Genomic DNA, 20,568 nt, shown 5'->3' on the forward strand with positions numbered 1-20,568 from the left:
AATGGCAAATCTTAATCGACATTGTTTTGTGACTTTTATCTGAGTTGATTATTTAGCCATCCTAATGGGTAAGGTCTTGGACGATTCCGTGTATCCAAACCCGAGTTCTTAACTAAATATTCAGATATTAAATTTGCCTGTGATCCATTGTCAAACATTGTATCAATCTTTGTGTGTTTAGAAGTTATCCTTATGTTAAATAATTCAACTCTTTTATCCTCATTTGAAGGATTTATGTTTGATGAAGATGCAATACTATTCGATCTTGAACCAGTGTCAGAATTTTTACCTGTCGAAACTATGGCAGTTATCCTGCTTTCATCACCTGAATCGGAACCTAGATCTTGTTGAACTGCTACAATTGCTTTCTTTTCATCCTTCTCTTTAAGGAACTTTTTGGGCTTAAGTTCAAGACGAAGTTTCCAACACCTAGATTCATCATGACCGATTCTCTGGCAATGAGAACAAGTAGGTCTTTCCTTATGAGCTGTCGCTAATTTCTTTCTCTTTGAATTGTTCTTCCCTTTAATGTCATTGGAATCCTTGATTTCCGACTCTTTGGATGATTGCGGTGAAAACTTAAATGGCATGCCACCTAATTCAATATGTATGGCTTGAACACACACTTCATCACTCTCAAACATCCTGAGTCATTTCATGGTAATGTTAAAAATTTAAGTAAAAGGATGAAAATGAAGATTAAGGAGAATGTCACTTTTACTTTAAGAATTTAACATTACCATGAATAGCATATCCATACTAGGGCCTAGACTTGATCATTAAGCTGCCCCACTCAGAAATTATTTGTTTCTTTCAAAAAAAATTGCATGAAAAAACCCAAAAAAACGTTATAAAACTACGCTGTCGTGACCCCCGGCGATTTTTTAAGTTTTTATCACGATTTTTTCAATAAAAATCGGCAAAAAAAAAATCCGGCGATTTTTTCGTTTAATTATCGCGATTTTTTCATTTTATCGCGATTTTCACAACATTGGATTAAACATCAATAATGTATGCTGCAAATATGAATGTAAACTGCCGATGTATTTTAATAAAGTTTCACGTGTATCCAATGAAATACCAAGCGCCAATGCTTTCTTTCTGAACTCCTGAGTAAACTCCTGAACACTCTGTCCTTTACCTTGCCTCAAATGCTGCCAATCAATAACAGCTTTCTGCATGTATCCTAAAGGATAGAATTGTTTCCTAAGAGCTTTTAAAAACTTAGACCATGAAGAGATGACTTTACCTTTCCGCTTTACATCTATCTGAGTTTTACTTTCCCACCAGATTAAAGTTGTTCCCCCCATTCTAAGTGTAGCTAACTGAATTTTCATTTTATTGTCAGAAATGTTCTGAATACGACAATACACTTCTAACTGCTTAATCCAGTTATCTAGCTTTTCAGGATTCATTTCGCCATCATAAATAGGTAACTCAAATTTTACGTCAAGTTTCATAAGAGATGTTTTCTTAGGATTCTTTTTTGTTTCAAATTCTGCACTAGAAGAAGAAGAAGATGATGATGATGATGGAGATGATGGCGGCGAAGGAGGTTTATCAGCCTTGCCTTTACCTTTGTCCTTCTTCGATGTCTTTGAAGAAGAAGTTGCATCTCTCGCCTTCTTATCTTCGTAAAGTTCTCCCAACATATGCTGCATAGTCAAGAATTCTTGCTGAAACTGTTCATCGCTCATCTTAGTTTCAGGATTTTCACCTGCATCAAATCCTGTCATGGTCGACTTATGAGCGACTCTTCACTTTCCAATCTCTGGATCAATCTCCTCGAGGATTCCTTCTCCACGTTGCGATTTTGACTTCGTTAACATTCATTGACAAATTATACAAACGCAACCTACTTTAATACCAAATTATATGATCTGAAATGATCATATGTTAAACTGAAGTAGAATTGATTAATGCCAATAGTGAATTGAATGTTAACTTAAAGTGCTTTAATCCATGAGAACTGCATGAGAAGAAAGACTTTATCACAGATGAAAAACATAAGCAACATGTAAAACATAAGTGAAAAGCAACAACAACACAGCGATACCATACAGCAAGATTGATTACGGAGTTCGTCCCTGATGAACTACGTCTCCGGGACCGCTTTCAAGATGGTCGACCACTTTATTAAGGTTGAATCCGAGGAGGTCAATTACACAGCAAATTAACCAGACTGATTGTACACGTAGACACTTCTGGTCACTGTCATAAGAAAGCTCTCTGAATTAGCTTTTCAACGCCTGTCTCGATTCCCAATTCTGACTCTCGATGCCCCTATTACACTGAAAACAAAATCGCCTATATCCTCCAGAATCTGCACTCTAAAACTCAAAACCGCTCATCCCATCTTCAATGAGCAAAACTGCCTTTATAACCTTGCAAATGCATTCGAACTCCTTCATGCCAAGTTTAGGAATGAATTCGCTGACTTTAGGGGTTTAATTAGGGTTTTGGTTATGAGTTCTAATGTCACATAATGACATTCACCTTTTAGGAATTAATTGATATCCAAAAATACAATTAAAAACACAAAAATAACTTTGTAATAACAAATCACCGCTAACGGTTAGGTTGACAGTGCGGAGTTGGTTGACTGCCCATGTGAACAGCATGCAGTCAAGCCACAAAGCGACACAGATACCGTTTTATCCCACGGTTTTGGGACCGCTTTCCAATGTTGCATGTGACAGCTGCCTCCGGGCAGTCTTGGTTGACGGTGCGGCTTCCAGACTCCAACCTCATGCCATGGCGGTTAACCACATGTTCACATGCTGCAGTTATAGTGGATCCTCTGCACGGTTAGGGTAACTGTTTAACTCTGCGGTTCCGAAGCCCTGACGGCTTACCTACATCTAATCACATTGTCTATCATAGTTAGACTACGTTGTGGTCTAGTCCAGCGGTTAGGACTGTAATTGAATGTTTTACAATGTCTTTTTATGTTATGCAATATGTTTAGAAGGTCCGAGGGTTAGGAACCTTGGGATTATGGCTTTTTTATGTGTTTTTAATACATGGGTTTAGGTTTAGTTTAGGGGTTTAGATGTTAGGTCTTGAATTACATGTTTTTTTACCATAGCTTTTTAAGACTAGGTTTTAGTCATAGGTTTTAGCATAGGTTTAGAACGTAGGCTTTAGATGTTTTTTTTAGATCTAAAACAAATCCATGCACCTGTTTTTTTGTCACAAAGCAACATTGGTGACATCACATGATGACAAACCCTCATCGACAACCAAATCCTGTGAGACGGACAACAAACGCATGTCAAACGACCTGTTCCATCCCTAACAACCAAACCCGGCAGACTGACGACAAACATATGTCGACAACCAGGAACATATCCTTCGAACACCATGAAAACCATATCCACCATTGACATCCACCGGACAACCTGAACCATAAACGTCACTATCGAAGTTGAAGACCCTGGTCATTGAATGCTGACGACGAAACTGAACCTGTGCAACTGATCTGACAAGATCCTCCTAGATCATTGCTCTAGGTGTTCTTGCTCTATGTGTGCTAGTGGCCTCATGTACATCCTTTTATCTTTTTGATTGGTATTGTGCTTCCTACTCTTCCATTATACATTTGGCTCTCTGTTGTGTTACCACATTTGCACAGGTTTTTATTCCTATTGGCTTCTTTCCATCCCATGGCCTTTACCCACATAGATGCTTCCTCACACGAGTATATGAACCTATGTAAGTACTTTCCCTCCTCCAACCCTTGTAACATATATCCACAAGGGTGTTTTGTCTATTTTGGTTTTACTTTTCTTTCCATCATCATCTTTACTCCCATTATCCTCCTCCTCTTCCTCTTCCTCTTCATACTCCTCCTCTTCTCCATGGTATCTTAATCCACCACTACCCACTGCATCATCTTCATCACTTCTTCTTCATCTATTTCCCAACACCATCATCATAACCAAAAATGGAACCAACAAGATAAGGCTAAGCCATATACCCATCATGTTTGTTGAAGCTTGAGATTCTTGCCTGCAATAAAATGAGGGGGGAATGGGAAAGAGTAGGAGAAGAGAACATCTAGATTCTAGTAACTAGTTTCTACTTCTAGATTTCATTGATTCATTCAACATATAAAAAACACAAATGTTACATAGAAAACAAATAATAATAAAAAACAAGAATGGGATTAGACCCTACCTCTTTGGCTCTCCAATGGTGGTGGCAGCGTTCAATCTCCCTTGCAAGCTCCCACAATCTTATCTTCTCAATCCTCTCAAATCCTCTCGATCTCTCTCACAAACTCATAAAATGATGTTAAGTGGGAGGGGAGGAGGCCTTTTATTCCCCTTGGCCCTCACATTTCCCTCCAAAAACAAAAAAAAGCCCATATTGGGCCGCGCGCGGGCAAAATGATGCAAGAACCTTTTTTTTGCCTCAGGAGCACACTCCCTAGAGCATTTTGGATGCTCCCTGAGCATTTATGGAACCTCCAAGGGGCATGCTGCGGAAAAAACATTCTCATTTAGAGCACACTCAGGGAGTAAGTTTTTTTTTGGTGGGGGGGGGTCGCTCCCCCGCAGCGTTCGTTTTTTCTGAAGAGATATTTTATGGATGGGTTATTGCCAAAGTACTAGATTAGAAAGAAAGTCATATCCCCATGCCATATGAAGAAGCATTAACAAGGGCATTGAATCTAGCAAATGAAAGTCGTGGGCAAGCATTTATTTTGGAAAGAGAAAACAGTTTAGATTGTTAAGAAAGGATAGTGACACTGTAGATGAAATGTTCAACCTCAGACAAGAAAAGGGCAGAGCATATGTATCTACAATCTGAACTTAAAGGCACTAGTTAAAAAGATGGAAACACAAGTTATTGATGGCTTCACTGAAGAGATGTTTTATGGAAGGATTGTTGCCAAACTACAAAATTAGAAACAAAGTCATACCCCCCTATGCCATATGAAGAAGCACTAAGGCATTGAATCTAGAAAGCAAAGGTCATGGACTAACACCACCACCAACACTTGAAATTTGATGCATATGAATATTGTGTTGAATACATTTCTTTGCCCATGTATAAAGGGTTATTGCATATAATCACAACATGACTCAATAGCGCATGATTATTGATGTGATCTTTATTCTTCAACAATGAAACATATGATGCATTTTCCATAAAAACATAATTAGATACATAGAAAGGGTTATTGCATATGATCACAGCATGACTTAATGATGTATGATTATTAATGTAAGTTTTATTCTTCAACAATGAAACATATGATGAATTATCCAGAAAATCAACTATATATAAATATATGAACATCGTGTTGCATACATTTCTTTGCCCCATGTAGAAAGGATTACTACATATAATCATGGCATGACTTAATGATGCATGAATCTTGATGTAATCTTTACTCTTTGGACATAAAACATATGATGCATTTTAATGAAACATGTGATGCATCTTCCAGAAAATCAGAATTATATATATTCTAACAAATGGAAGGATCCTTACCTTTACGGGGTAACTGGTTTGTGTGGAGGATAAGCAATGGAGAAAAATAGGTGAGGACCCATCAGAAAAAATGTGATGGGAATCACTGGTTTCCTAGAGCTACTATTGAATCTCTCTGTAACAATGGCACTCTCTCACTAGCTAATGTTGCAGATCAGAGCTTAACCTCCATTTGGAATCAGGGCTGGAAATCTTCATTAACAATAGATTCTGAATGGGATGCTATGATTAGCTAGAATGACTTTGTACACACAGTAAGTCCTATAAGACTTAGAGACGAATAAGATGCAAACTTTTGTCTAAATATTCAGGTTTGGGTAGTAGCTACTCAACAAAGCTTTCATACAAAGTAATGTTTACTGATGATATGCAAGGGGAATCAATCTGGTGGTGGAGAAAAATCTGGCAGTCAAACTTCATCTTGTTGAAAAGTTGGGCAACTATGGGACAAATTTCCCGTAGAAACCCTAAGTCCCCAAGAGCAACCCCTTGAGCCCCAAAGAAGATTTATATTGGTCATAAGGAAAATTCAATTGGGCTAAAATGAAATATTATTATTAATAATTTACTGACAATGTAAGAAAGAAATTATTTGGAAATCTTTCGAAATTGAAATTCCCTCCATAAGTTGGCCTCAAACATCTATTAGGCTCATCCTAAGTCATGATAACACTTCTATATATATTGGCACCTACTCCTCCTCATGGTATGGATCTCGGATCTTTCGGTGGAAGCTCGTTTGCAGATTATGGCTCTTTGGCATGGATCCATTTATCTTTGTAGCATGGGTTTGTTTATCTCAATAACATACATTCATTTATGTTTGTGAGGCTCGATTTGTTTCTAAGTATTTGCAGCAGTGGCATCAATACAAACAGTGACTCCTACTCCTCCTCATGGTATGGATCTCAGATCTTTCGGTGGAAGCTCGTTTGCAGATTACGGCTCTGCGGCATGGATCCATTTATCTTTGTAGCATGGGTTTGTTTATCTCAATAAAACATACATTTGTTTATCTCTATGAAGCTCAATTTGTTTCTAAGTATTCACAGCAGTGGCATCTATATAAACAATGACCCCTATGTGGCTCGTGGTCTCGCACCGCATGCTCTGCGACGTAATTATTACAGGGGTCTCTCGTTCTTATGTTTTATTAGTGATCGCTATGATTTGTGATGGCTCGTCTCTCCTCAATGACATCGCTTGACCCAAACATCCTATGGCTTGTATAGCAAACATTCTATGGCTCGTATAGCAGACATTTTATGGCTTGTATAGAGACAATATATGGCTTGTATGGTAAACATTCTATGGCTCATATAGCCAACATTCTATGGCTTGTATGGCAGACAATCTATGGCTCGTATGGCAGACAATCGATGGTTCGTATGGTAAACATTCTATGGCTCATATGGCAGCCAATAAATGGCTCGTATAGCAGACATTTTATGGCTTGTAAGGCAAACAATATATGGCTTGTATGGCAAACATTCTATGGCTCATATAGCAGACATTATATGGCTTGCATGGCAGACATTCTATGGCTCGTATCGTAAACATTCTATGGCTTGTATGGCAGCCAATAAATGGCTCGTATGACAGACAATATATGGATCATTTGGCAAACTTCTATGGCTCCTATGGCAGATACTCTATGGCTCGTATGGCAGACAAACCATGATTCATATAGCTCCATACATTGGCTTGCATAACAAACTCACAGTGGCATCGAATGTCAAACCAAGGTTACTTGGGAGCGGGAGCGACATTTTCAGAAGCTCCCGGTTTGGGAGCAATTTCAGGAACATTTTTTATATAATATATATATTTTTATATTTTGATGCATATATGTCAACAAAAGCATGTAAAATGATGAATTAAATATTAAGTAACGAAGAGATTAAAAAATAAATAAATAAAATAAAAACATAGATTGAACCATATAACAACAATCATCTAGAAGTTATAATCTTCATCAACCACGTCCGCAAGTTAGTAACATAATAACATACAACATATTGAGTCTCATGATTCATCAATCTTAAAGTTTCAACATTTCAAAATTCAATATATAACATTTATCATCATTGATGACCAAAGTTGTACTTGTAAGCTAAGTGCAACCATTACAACAAATAATATCTAACATGAAATGAAATGAAACAACTTTCAACTTTCACGAAGCATCAAATTCATCATTCATTACTAATGAGTTATAATTGCCAACTTCAAACTTCAAACTTAAATTGTCATATATTGTTTACAAAAAATACCATAATAAATATGAAAGAGTCAATAGTTATAAAAACTACTAGAAACTAGAAAAGACAAGTAAATATATTATCTATTGCTAATGCTTGGGCCTCTTGCCGCCACGAGAATGTCTAATTTTTTAGTCTTGTTGGAAAATCAGGATCTTTGTCATTAATATCACCCTTTAAGCATTAATATCCAGAGGTATCTTTGTCATTACCTTTGGATCTGTATAGGGATCTTTGTCATTAATATCACCCTCTAAGCATTATATTAAAATATAAAAAGCATAGTATGTCAAGTCAAGATTTTGTTTGAGTGATGCGTACATTTTTAGGAGAGTCATGATAGAAGAGTTCGACAACCAATGTCACTAACATCAAGGTACAAAGAGGGATTGGTGCTCTTGATTAAATATAAGTTCCATATCTTAATACATGACAAAATCCAATGGAAACATTGCAATCCCCCCAATCCTAAAATCCTGAAAAAATGATAACTCTGCTGGATTTTGAATGAAATCTAAAATTCTACTTTCTCCATATGAAATCCAATGAAGTCAAAACCACTCTCAAACATCCCAAATCATTTCATGGTAATGTTAAAATTTTAAGTAAAATGATGAAAATGAAGATTAAGAAGAATGTCGCTTTTACTTTAAGAATTTAACATTACCATGAATCGCATATTAATACTAGGGCCATAGGCTTGATCATTAGGCTGTCCCACTCAAAACTTATTTGTTTCTTTGAAAAAAAATTGCATTTGAAATATTACTGCAAAAAAAAAAAGACTAAATGCTCCCGAAAACCCAGGAGTGTTTTTTTTTTCGGGAGTGATTTTAGGAGCGCACTCTCGAGTCACTCCTGCCTGGAGCGCGAATTGGGAGTGGGAGCGTGAGGGGTGGTCACTCCCCCGCAACCCTGTGTCAAACACTTTAGATGTATGGAATCGCTTCTATCTATGGCATCTTTATGGGACATAACTTCTATATTCATGGTATGACATTGCTTTTATATCTCTGTGTAATAAAAGGGCGTGATACATATGACATATGCGATACAATTATGATCTTGTTTGACAATGATACTATGATGACTGTGATTTATAAGGTAGTGACCATGATATATGATGGCACTGATCCTACATAGCAATAACTATGATTCAAGATGGGATTATCTTTGACTAGCAGTGACCCTAGTTGATACGACAGTGACATTGTTGGATCAACAGTGACATATATGACATTACCCTTGATGACAATGATTACATGATGGATGGTAGATGTGATATTGTATATGACAATGATATGATAGCAGCTCTCTTAGACTTGTCTTGTTCAATTCATAAACGAAGTTGTGAACTGACTTGGGTTGGCCATAAGAGGCCTAATGTGATTATCCCATGCTCATTGTACTTTGTATCTCAGTGGAACATTTGATGAATATCTAATAGAAGAAGAATTTAGTTAGGTTTTCCCCCTTGTGGGATTTTGCCCTGGTCTCTGATCTAAATCCTAGTGTCTCTATTCTGCATGATTTTCTTTTGTTGTTCCTTACTATTCTACTGCATTACTGATGTTATTGTTCTCTTTATATATAATTGTTGATGATGATATAATGTTAAGGGGTGAGTGTAATGTAAAATGTTGAAAAGTTTTAGAATGCAATTATCTATAGCATAGAACAATCTAGACCCTAAGGAAAATTAACACATAATCAAACAATTATTCCTTTGTTTATCTTTGACAAAGAAGATACTAGCATGTGACACACTGCAAAGAAGACCCTAAACAACAAGGTACATGTGTGATATACAAGGATGCAGCAGGGATTGTTGACCAAAGTTACATATATCGTTATATGCAATATATCGCAGGGGGTCCAAAATTTAAATTATCACCAATATCAGGGAAAATATCGGAAATTACTAGGAAACTTTAAAAAAAATACATAAATAATCATTTTTTCAAATTTGTATTCTTTTAAAGCAACATTAACATCAAACAAACACATTGTCACATAAAGATGAAAATAAAACTACAATATAAAATGTATAAGATGTCAAGTGGTACATCAATCATTGATAGTAGATACTGAAATATGATATTTGTCCTCAGTCATAAGTTCTAACAAGATAATAGTTAATACAAAATCACATTAAAACAAAATAAATGCATCTCATGAGATGATCATCATGAGGCATCTAGATACTATAACGATAATCCGATAATAATAATGCACTAAGAAGGTGTGGCCAAGGATTAGGTTTCCCTCGCCCTTGAGAAGCTTGTGGTTCCCATGCAATTCCTTAGTTCCTCCCTCTAATCTCTCTTTCTAGCAGTATCAAGAATTGAGTTCTTTGCAATAAGGACAATGTCTGGGGTAGCTATAGGGAAAATATCCACTTCATGCCCTGGGATTTTGGCAAGGTGGTATTTCAAGTGGGTGATTCCGCCAAACATTTCCATTCCACATAGCTTGCAACTCAGCTTTGTTCTATTATCACCCTCACATGGCTCACCATACTCCCACATTTGGTCCAATGGCTTTGCCATTTTGCAGAATTAAATTTTTAAGTTTTGGACCTACGACACAAAACAAATGTGGAACTTCGAAAAAGGGTAAGAAGAGGCGGACTCTAAATTTATAATATAAACTAATCTTGGATAACGAAGAAAAGGAAGGCAAAAAAAAATTACATACCTGGAAATATGGAAGTGGTATACTGGAGTAAATCTCCATTCCAAAAATACTCGGTTGGTGGCAGAGAAAACTATGGATTTTCCCTTGTTTTCTGACGAAAAATGGTCACAAGACTTACACAACCCTCATAGCTCAATCTTAGCACAAGACAAAAACAAAAATGACCCTTAAAAAACCCAAACCGGAATTATATATCGCCTTTTCCAGCAGCAGGGCAATAATATCGATTGGGAAAATTATCGCAATAATTTTAGGTGATAATATGGGTGAGTCTGGTTTTCGCAATAATATCAATATTATCGCAATATGTGCAACACTGCTGCTGACCATCTTCTGGATCAATGTCCTTGCACAAAAGAAGTCTGGAATCAGAAAAAAGCACTATCTGGAGAAAGGGGTCTTGGCATGGGAACTCTGCTGAAGATTGCTTCAAATAGTGGTGGTAGGACAAATCCTTACAGACCATAGGGCTCTCCCCGGTATTGTATCATGAGCAGTGTCATTGACTCAAATTGCATGGTCTTCCACAACAAAGAAGGTTCCAACCTTCCATGTCTTGCATAGAATCATATTTTCATATGAGGAGATTTGGACTGCTTCTAGACCCAAACCTCCTAGGATTGTGCCTGAAATGATCACAGACAAATCGAAACCATGAGGCGTTTTTGATGGAGCCTGTCAGGGTTCACTTATTGTGAGAGGTGCTGGAGGAGTCCTTCACATATTTGAACCACATCATATGGAGTCCAATGCTGCTTTGGGATCGGAAACAAATAATTGGGCTGAACTAAACTCTCTTCTGATACTGTTAAGACTAGCAGTGGAAAAGAATATACAAAACATGCAGATATTTGGCATGGTATCAAAAAATTACAAACCCCGCTGTTGGAAACTGTTTATAGACAAATTATGGAGATTATTGGGAACTTCAGGGATGTCACCTGCCCACATGTATCTAGAGAACTAAGTTGCCAGGCGGATTCACTGCACAAACAGCTGGAAATGACTGTTAGTACCATCACCATTGCAGAAGTGAAAGACGGATTGAGGCTGCCACCTGTAACAATATCTTTCTTTGATTGATTACATGTGCTAAGTTGATAAGGATTGTTTGGAGTGGTCAGAAGTCCATAAGGACATTGATATTGTCTCTGTTCAGAACATTTCATAGAACCCTAGGAGAACATGGTTCCTTTTTTGATGAAGTCTTTAAGACCAATAAGGCAAACACCTTGATGTCTTAAAGGATTGTTGTTTATTGGACTATTTATGTGGGAATCTAGGCATACTTGATATAAGCATTTTTGTTTATGCCCTAGAGGCAATACAAAATGTATCCTTCATTTCTGCTTGAAATATGAACATAAGAATTTATTCTCTTTGGACAAAATAAACATATATATCAGGCACAATGACATTCATAATCTCATAAAATAAGACATCCATGCCACATCTTAAGACTGAAGAGCCAAAATTACAGAAAGCTAACAACTATAATTAAGAATCAAAACTCAGTCCCGGCAGCACAAAAGAATGTAATTAACAGTATACCATACATGATATTTTATCAAGTTTCAATTGACAAACTTTACAAAATCTGAGTAGTCTGGAGTCTAATAGATAACAGACTAGTAATCTAAATCATAACCCTGCTCCATGTAGTCTTTTGACTTATGTTGAATTTTCTACAATAATGCACAGTAGAAACTGATCTTCTGATCTGATAATTACTTTCCAATGATTTCCAATTCAGTTATCTTATGTCACATATATCATTAAGCAATTACATACACAAAAATCTCAACAGTAATGCAATGAAAACAGTAGGATCATAAAGAGACAGCCAAGCACAATAGAGACAACAAATTTACCCTGGGAAAACCCAACCTTGGGAAAAACCCAGCAACTTTTCTTCTAAGGAGAAATTGTTCTTCAGCAATATTTACAATTCCAAGAGAATTCTAGAAATCTGTGCCACAAATCCAAGTCCAAGATACCAGTCAAACCTGGTCAAATACCAGCTAGTTAATGCTGGTCAAACCTAAAAAATCAGAGAAATTAGTGCTGGTCAATGCTGGTCAACAGTCTGAAATTTTGGACTGAGGTCAGCTCGGTCCTGCGGTCAAAGGGTCTGCGGTCAACTGTGGTTGACTGCAGCCCAAATCTGTGGTCAATGTCTCCTTTCTTCTGCAGTCAAATTTGCCCCTTTTCTGCGGTCAAATTCAATAAAACTCAGCAGATTCTTGGTCAGACAGAACAGGTCAAACTCTGTCAAATGGCAGATCCTTTATTTTGGTCAACCTTCAGATTCCCTCTTTGGATTCACACGTGTGGATTAGAAATTAGAAGAATGTGTGTGATTCAAATCAATCCCAATGTGGAGGTCAATTTGTGTTTTTATATTAGTCAAATGGTTACTTTTTGACCCAAAGTCACACCCCCTCATGGCAGGGCCGACTTGATCTTTTGGGTCCTACATGAAGCCCAAAAATACATAATTTTCATTTTCATTTTTCATAATTTTTCTTTGGCCGACTTGAGAGGCCTTTTGGCATGTGGGAATACCTCTCGATGCTACATAAAAATCAACAACTTATCCATTCCTTCTTCTCTTTCTTTTTTTAAGATGTATTCTTCTCTTAAAGGTGTTGTGGTTTCTCTCATGGCAAGAAATGGCCAAGAGACAGCTGAATTAGTCGCCTGTTTTTGGACCATTTCTAGAGAAACAAGAAATGGGCCCAAAACAGCCTAAGAAATGAGGTCTTGCTCCAGATGTCATTTTCATCCACTATTGTTTCTTGAGCATTTCATCAGAAAAAGCACTAGTCCATACCATTTCTGGTTCTGGTCCACAAAATTATTTTTCCAAAAAGAGACTTCCTCATTATTATCTAAAATTTTCACTGGTGTAAGAAGACAAACCAACATAAACAATCCACTTCATGAGCAAGAAATATATAATAGTAGATAAAAAACATCTGTTTAAGTCATATCAATAATAATCAAAACTTTAATGCTTGGGGCATTGAGCTGTAAAGAAAATACAAGGACATGCAATGAGTTTTACAAACAAAAATTAAATAAATACAGAGAAAATAAAGGGTTATCAGTGGATGGCCAAATGCAGTCAATGGGACTGCCAAAGTGCATCATAGAGAATGGATAACGCACATCCAGATCAGATGACAGTTAACAGAACAAAAGCACATAATCTAGTACTGCAGAAATATCTTGCCCAAAGTGGATCCATAAGAGTATCAATGGCAACCCCAAAGCATCCAATGTACCTTGTTCATAGCTGACACGGGTAGCCAACCTCCATGCTGTTGTTGTGCAAGATCCAGAAGAGAAATAACTGCAGACTGCTTGTAATTTGATGGATAGTGAGTTATTATTTCTTTCACCTAAAGACATTGCAACAAAAGGAGTCAAACATATGCCTGAGACTGACATCTACATAGCATATATTTTAACCTACTAAGATTATATTTAACTTTAACTCTGTATTAAGAATTACAGACAATGTTCAATGCCTGCAGGCTGCAATACACAGAATTATGTGTATCATATCTATGAATGCCAAAAGAGCTTCGAAATATGCTTTTAGAATAACATGTGAAAATCCAGCATGGCTATCTAGTCTAGATTGTAAAAGATCCTAAAACTCAGACCCACTTCAGTGACTACCAGATTGCCATGACTAGATAAATGCCTAAGTTCACAAAATTTTCAATGTTAGAATATCTTTAGATTTTAGAGTCAAGATATACTGTTATAAACATTGAATATCACAAAGAATACCAGATCTATTTTCAAAATGTAACAGGACATAAGTCGGAAAGCACCTAAAACCTGAACTCTAAATAATACTTTTCAAAATCTATTATATATAAGTAAGGGCACACATAGGAAACAAACCATGGAAACAAAGTTCTCCAGCAGCAATGAAAATACCAGTAAGTTAAGTCTCAGCATCTGTTAGAGCATTTCATATTTAAATATGGTATGTAATCTATACTCCATCTGCTTTACTCCCTTTATTCATCCATGCTAAATCCAGTAGGTCCACTTGGGATGATAACTAGATTATAGACAAATCAGAATCAACCATCGCTGCCCAAACTACAGTTACTGTTACTAAATTAACTATAATTTCCATAAGCACAGGGCAATTGGGAAGTTGTTGAATAAGGGAAGAACATTTTATTTAGGACTGAATCAATGGCTTAGTGAAACATTAGCTCTAACCATTGAGATGACATCGATTCATTATTTACATGGTTTTTGACATTGCCCTATTTGGTTATGTAATTCCTTCATATTAATCCCTCCAATTGAGTTTAAGTCTGATTGCATTTACAGGTACAAGAGCATATGCAAGGTCAGTTAAACCCAATTTACAAAAGTAGAATCCATAAATCTACCAAGAGAGTGACAATAGATGGCAGCAATACTATCACAAATCTATATTTCATTATCTGAGTAAAACTGGACCTATACTTCCCCACCCAGAATCTCAGCACTATAAAGCACATCTGCTACAAAAGTGAAGCTCAAATAGTCTGCATCAGAGATCTCTCACTGAGGAAATAAAAAGACCAAAGGAGTGTAAAAATGAAAGTTGAGCGAGTGTATCAGCCTCATCGAAGAGAGGCACAAGCCAAACAACAAAAGTTCCACCAGAAAATTACCGAGTACAGTGAATAGAAGCCCTGTATATCAATATTAACCAATTTATACAGCTATTCCATAAGTTCATTGACAATCATAAATTTTCACTTCATTCTATTTGGTGTGCTTCTTAACACTTAATTCAAGGCTACATCAGCGTATTGAAGATGTGAAAGGCCAAAAAAAATATTTGATTAGGGTTTTCAGTCAACTTTGTTCTAGCTTCAAGGGGAAAATTTAAGTATATTTGTAACTGCTGTTATAGAGCACATTGTAAGTCCTTTAATCAAGCACTAAAGTTTTATCAGACTGTCCTAAATTTCCAGACTTTTCTCAAATTCCACAATTATTATGATTCAGGAATGAATTTGTCTCAGAAGTTGGGTATTATAGGCATTTTCAGAAACCTCCAGTGCATTTTTATCCAAATTCTCAGGCTTGATTATAGTAATAAAGAACTGGGGTAAGCCCCAAGGGTTAGTTCAATTGGCCGAGTCCCTGTCATTAAAGCACCTTTTCTATTGAAAGCTCACAGGTTCAATTCCCTCGACACTCTCAGGGTCAGACTCCATGGTTGAGCCAACAGGAAGTGATCACTTCAGGTGGATCTGCTGGTACAGATATTCCGTAGATGTAGCGGTCACCAATCTCCAGGGTACATGAACCACATAGAAAAAAAAAATGAAAAGAACTGGGGTTTCAATTTAAGCATATTTTAGGGCAATTTTGAAATTTACATGTATTGCAATCTTCTATAGGACCTCTAGGAAAGTACCCATAAAAAAGTCTAGAAGTTTACATGATAAAAAAAAACCAGCCAACATATTGATATGCATAACCTTAAAGTTTTATTGCTAGACTGCGCAACAATCTGACAAAATCCAGCAAATTAGCTTTAAACCAGAGGGGGAATTATGCCCACACTCATACTATACAATTCCAATTGTAATAAAAGCTATGTTGCATGAGTTTCTGGAATGTGGGAACGTTGGGAACTTGGGTACGGGTGTCGGGAACGGCTGGAGGTTTCCCCAAAATTTAAAGGAAACAACTAATCGGGAGCGGTAATATTATATAATAAAAAATTATAAAATATAAAAACAAAAATTATTTTTTAAATTATATATTTATATAATAATCAAAATAAATATTGAATCAAAATATTCAAATATTAAAATCAATTTAAATATATAAATATATAATATATAATCTCTCCTATACATAAATATATTCTTTGGGTGTCTCTATCCGTGAGTCTCTCCCTTTTATATATATAAAAGATTAAAATGTCAAGTTCATTATGACACACAACGAGTCTTTGAAACAATCTAGCTTAAAAATATAGAGGAACAGTTTTACATATGTTTCTCTAGTTATTCTTAAGAGAAAAAGTAAAGCAACTCTAATGTTTAAGCATTGACTGCCGCATACAATATGCACACACAATCTTCTGTGATATATATACATAAACAACAAAAGAAATATTTATCAGCATGACATCCCAGATATCGCCCTTACATCGAGGTGCCACACGCTTCCTTAACCCATCAAGAGATTTCTCCAGTTTCTCAATTAAGGATATGAGTGTTAAGGATGTCTTTGCCCTTTCTTCCTGTGAAGGTTTCAACTTAGGCTCATGTTTTGTGGGTAGTTCGGCATATTTCTGTACATAATTTGTATTCCTCAAGCCCCAGGAACTCCGGAACTCAAAAAAAGATAGTCTTCAAAGCTCCCGGAACTTTCCCAAGCTCTCATTGCAGCTCCCGCTGAAAAGGGACGTTCCCATACAGTTCCAAAGCTTCCGGGAGCGCGGGAACCTTTGGAACGGGTTTCTCAACTCTTGGGAGCAGTTCCCGTGTAACAGAGAATAAAAGTAATCAACCTGCTAAAAAGAAAGACAAATATTTGAGAGGGGGCACCAAATATTGAATTCCAGTCAACTAGATTATATCTACTTATTCCAAACTCTTATTGCTTGTCAAGGCATAATGCATAAAGAGATAGTCTTCAAAGCTCCCGGAACTTTCCCAAGCTCTCATTGCAGCTCCCGCTGAAAAGGGAACGTTCCCATAGAGTTCCAAAGCTTCCGGGAGTGCGGGAACCTTTGGAACGGGTTTCTCAACTCTTGGGAGCGGTTCCCGTGTAACAGAGAATAAAAGTAATCAACCTGCTAAAAAGAAAGACAAATATTTGAGAGGGGGCACCAAATATTGAATTCCAGTCAACTAAATTATATCTACTTATTCCAAACTCTTATTGCTTGTCAAAGCATAATGCATAAAGAGATATATCTACCTCCCAAATGTTGGAGGAAATAATGTATATAGTTAACACTGAAGAAAATAACTTGTAAAATATCTGTTTGGGTACCATCAAACATAGTTGTGAGCTTGGCTTCTACAAGCCTCCTTTGGATCTACCTGAAAGTCGAGTAACAACACAAAATAGACTGCCTCTTGATCCTGAACTTAGCTGACAACTATGAAATCAAGAGATCCCTGAATGATTGAAAGTTGACCCATCCAGCATGTACTCAATTTAACTTTAAGATAGGATAGGCTATGACCGATACACATCACAACCTTAACATCCCTAGAAGTACAGCAAGCATTGTGATGTAGATGGACACATAAATGAGGGAAGTGTTGGAAGCTTCATCAGGGACTGTGTTTGAAAAGGTACAACCCCAGAAAAGGAGCAGATATAGCTACCAAGATAGAAGGTCAAAAGACAAAAGAGTGCTCTGATGTGGGGATGAGAACATTGTCGATATTACATTGCAGAAGCCAAGGGTGAGTGGAGAAAGGAATGCCTTCTTCCACGTCAATGTTCAGGTGAAGAACAGGAAGGTCAATGCACTTTTCAATAGTGGTTCTCAATCCAATCTGATTTCTGCAGCTTTAGTTGAAGAATTTGATCTGGAAACATATGAGCATCTGCAACCATGTTCATTGAATTGGTTGCAAAAGAATTATGTTATGAGAGTCACAAGGTGTTGTAAGTTAAAGTTTGCCATATATGCTAATTTTTCCAATGAAGTGTGTTGTGATGTAGCACCACTTGATGCATCTGAACTGACTTTTGGAAGTGCTTATCTATAGGATATGGATGCACTCTTTGCAGAAGAGAAAACAAAATTTGTGCGCTCAAAGGTGGGGGTACCTAGTTCATTAAGGCACACAAAGAAAGGATCAAACAAGTTTGGGCAAGAAACTAATTGATAGAAGCCAGAAAAAGAGTATCTTCAAACAGCATGAAACAGAAGACTTAAAGAAAAGGTTGGGAGACAATGTGCTTCCACCTTTTTCACAATTGAGCTTTTCTAAGACCAAAAGACTCCAAAATGGGGAGAGTGGTGATACGAAACAAATCAAAGAGCCAACTCCAGTCCTGAGGGGAAAAGAAGATGAAATTGGCTGTGTGAATGCACTGGAAAAGGAACAAAGATTGTTGCTTTGAAGGCCAAGAATCCATGCAATATGTAACAGTAAATATCTTCATGCGATATGCCTTGAGTGCTCATAGTTGGCTGTCCTGGACAAATTAGTTAAGCCTTGAAGAGTTAACTAAGGACATTTCATGTAAATTCTGCTAGTGATAAAAATAAACAGGTAATGGTGTCTTGAATAGCTATATTAAAAAAGGGCACTTAATGGTTTGACTTTGATTTATTGAACTTCAAAGTTGATTAAGTGAGCCTCAAATAATAAGTGCCATAGCACATAATTAGTTGAGACCTTTAACTACCTCTCCAAAAGGCTCTATAAAAGAGCAGAGAGACAAAACAGGACAGCTCTCTAGAAGGCAGATCTTGGAAGGCTGTTAAAGAGAATAATTCTACAATGTGTTCAACAATCCAGGCCGGAGAGTTAAAACACAAAAAGGAAACTTTTGTAATACAAGTGTTTGGCTGATGTGTTTGACAAATCCCCTTGTGTGAGTAAAAAAACAGAGCATTTTTACTGGAATTTGTCCTTAAATGAGGTTTTCTCCAAGGTAGATCGGTGATGTTATTTTTTTTGCTGAGTTAACTAAATTTCCATGTATGTCCGTTTTATTTCTGCGCCTAGTATTCAACTGCAAATGGGATGAATGAGTGTCAGTTCAACCACTAACACGAGAAATGACGGCAGCATAATCATCTTTCCACTAAGGTTTTGTTTTGATGGACTATCTAGAGGCATAGCTTCAACCATTTAGAAATCAATTTTGTTCACATACAAATAGTGACAATTTAGTCAGTCCAATTAATTGCTTTCTTTTGTATATAATCACCTGTTTTCCCTAGCCTCGCCGCTATAAGAATACTTGAATGTCAACCAAAGAGCAATGGTGAGAATGTGTCAATTCCAACCACTTAATATCCAAAATAGTGCAAATATGTCAAACAGCAAATAATTTTCACCATCACCTCACAATTTGTTGATGCATTAGCAATGCCACCCTCAGCAGAAGCACAAAATCCAAAGATACAACCAGGAATGGCTCTCAAGGAATACCATCAGGCTTCAGCACACAACCCATTAGTTGATGTGAACTCTGAACTCCCTTACAAAATAGAAGCAGCTACAGGAATGTCAAATAAATCTATTTTTCTCCATTGATTATGGACAATGACATGTATGAATTGTTAAGCCGGCTACCTTTTGACATCTACAAATATATTCGGTCCACTTGTTTTGGACAGAGTACTTTGAAATGCTCAATACTTGATAACTACTCTCTATCATTTACAAAGAAGAAAAAACCTTTGGAATCCATATTCCTCCATTTATCATCTCCAATAAACAACTCCATGCAAAATGAAGGATAAGTAAGTTCCCAAATTTTTGAACACATTAACCTTCCTTGTAACATGCACTTCTCGATGCGTCATTGTCTGGATTGCCTTCAATTAATGAAAAGACTTGTTTCTCTAAATAAGCATATTTTCATAGAAGGATATGCTAGATTGGTCTGATATCAAGTCTAACAAACCCCTTTTATAATAGAAACAAAAGGGATATCCTTCTATACGCTGCTAATTAAAGGTATACTCCATCAATATCTTGATATCAGGATAGCTGCATCAACATGATCTTTATCAACTTTAGGATATCAATAAATCAATGGACGCAATGCGCATATTGACAAATACAGATACTTTAGTGGTAGCACTGATTAGTTGGAATGTTGGTTGTATTCAACTATGTTAATTGTGTCAAGGAAGGATGTGGTATCCCCACCCAGCACCCCCAGCCACGGGACAGGTATCCACTAAAGAAGGCAATCAAATTTCAGCCCTCAAACACCATTCACCGTAATCCCTGTAGGGAAGTTCTCCCATAGAGGCCCAAAATTATATAAAATTCATGCAGAGGTACAGTACTTAAAATGCAGTGAAACTAAATAAGCATGGTTTGTCCGCAGTGGGCAAGCTTGAGTAGTTGAGAGCTGT

The 20,568-nt window shown here is 36.8% G+C and overlaps 1 protein-coding gene across 1 annotated transcript in view; it reads right to left on the reverse strand.

The window, feature by feature from the left end:
* LOC149143773 (NADH-ubiquinone oxidoreductase 24 kDa subunit) overlaps positions 1–20,568 on the reverse strand; it is a 123,416-nt gene that overhangs the window by 59,859 nt on the left and 42,989 nt on the right. Inside the window, exon 4 of the mRNA XM_089447578.1 lies at positions 13,748–13,864. Within this exon, the coding sequence (XP_089303704.1) occupies positions 13,748–13,864 (117 nt within the window). The remainder of the gene's footprint in view (positions 1–13,747; positions 13,865–20,568) is intronic.

The sequence above is a fragment of the Pinus tabuliformis genome, chromosome X, assembly GCF_031772625.1.
Source record: "Pinus tabuliformis cultivar Carrire ecotype Pingquan chromosome X, CPIR1, whole genome shotgun sequence".
Lineage (NCBI taxonomy): Eukaryota > Viridiplantae > Streptophyta > Pinopsida > Pinales > Pinaceae > Pinus > Pinus tabuliformis.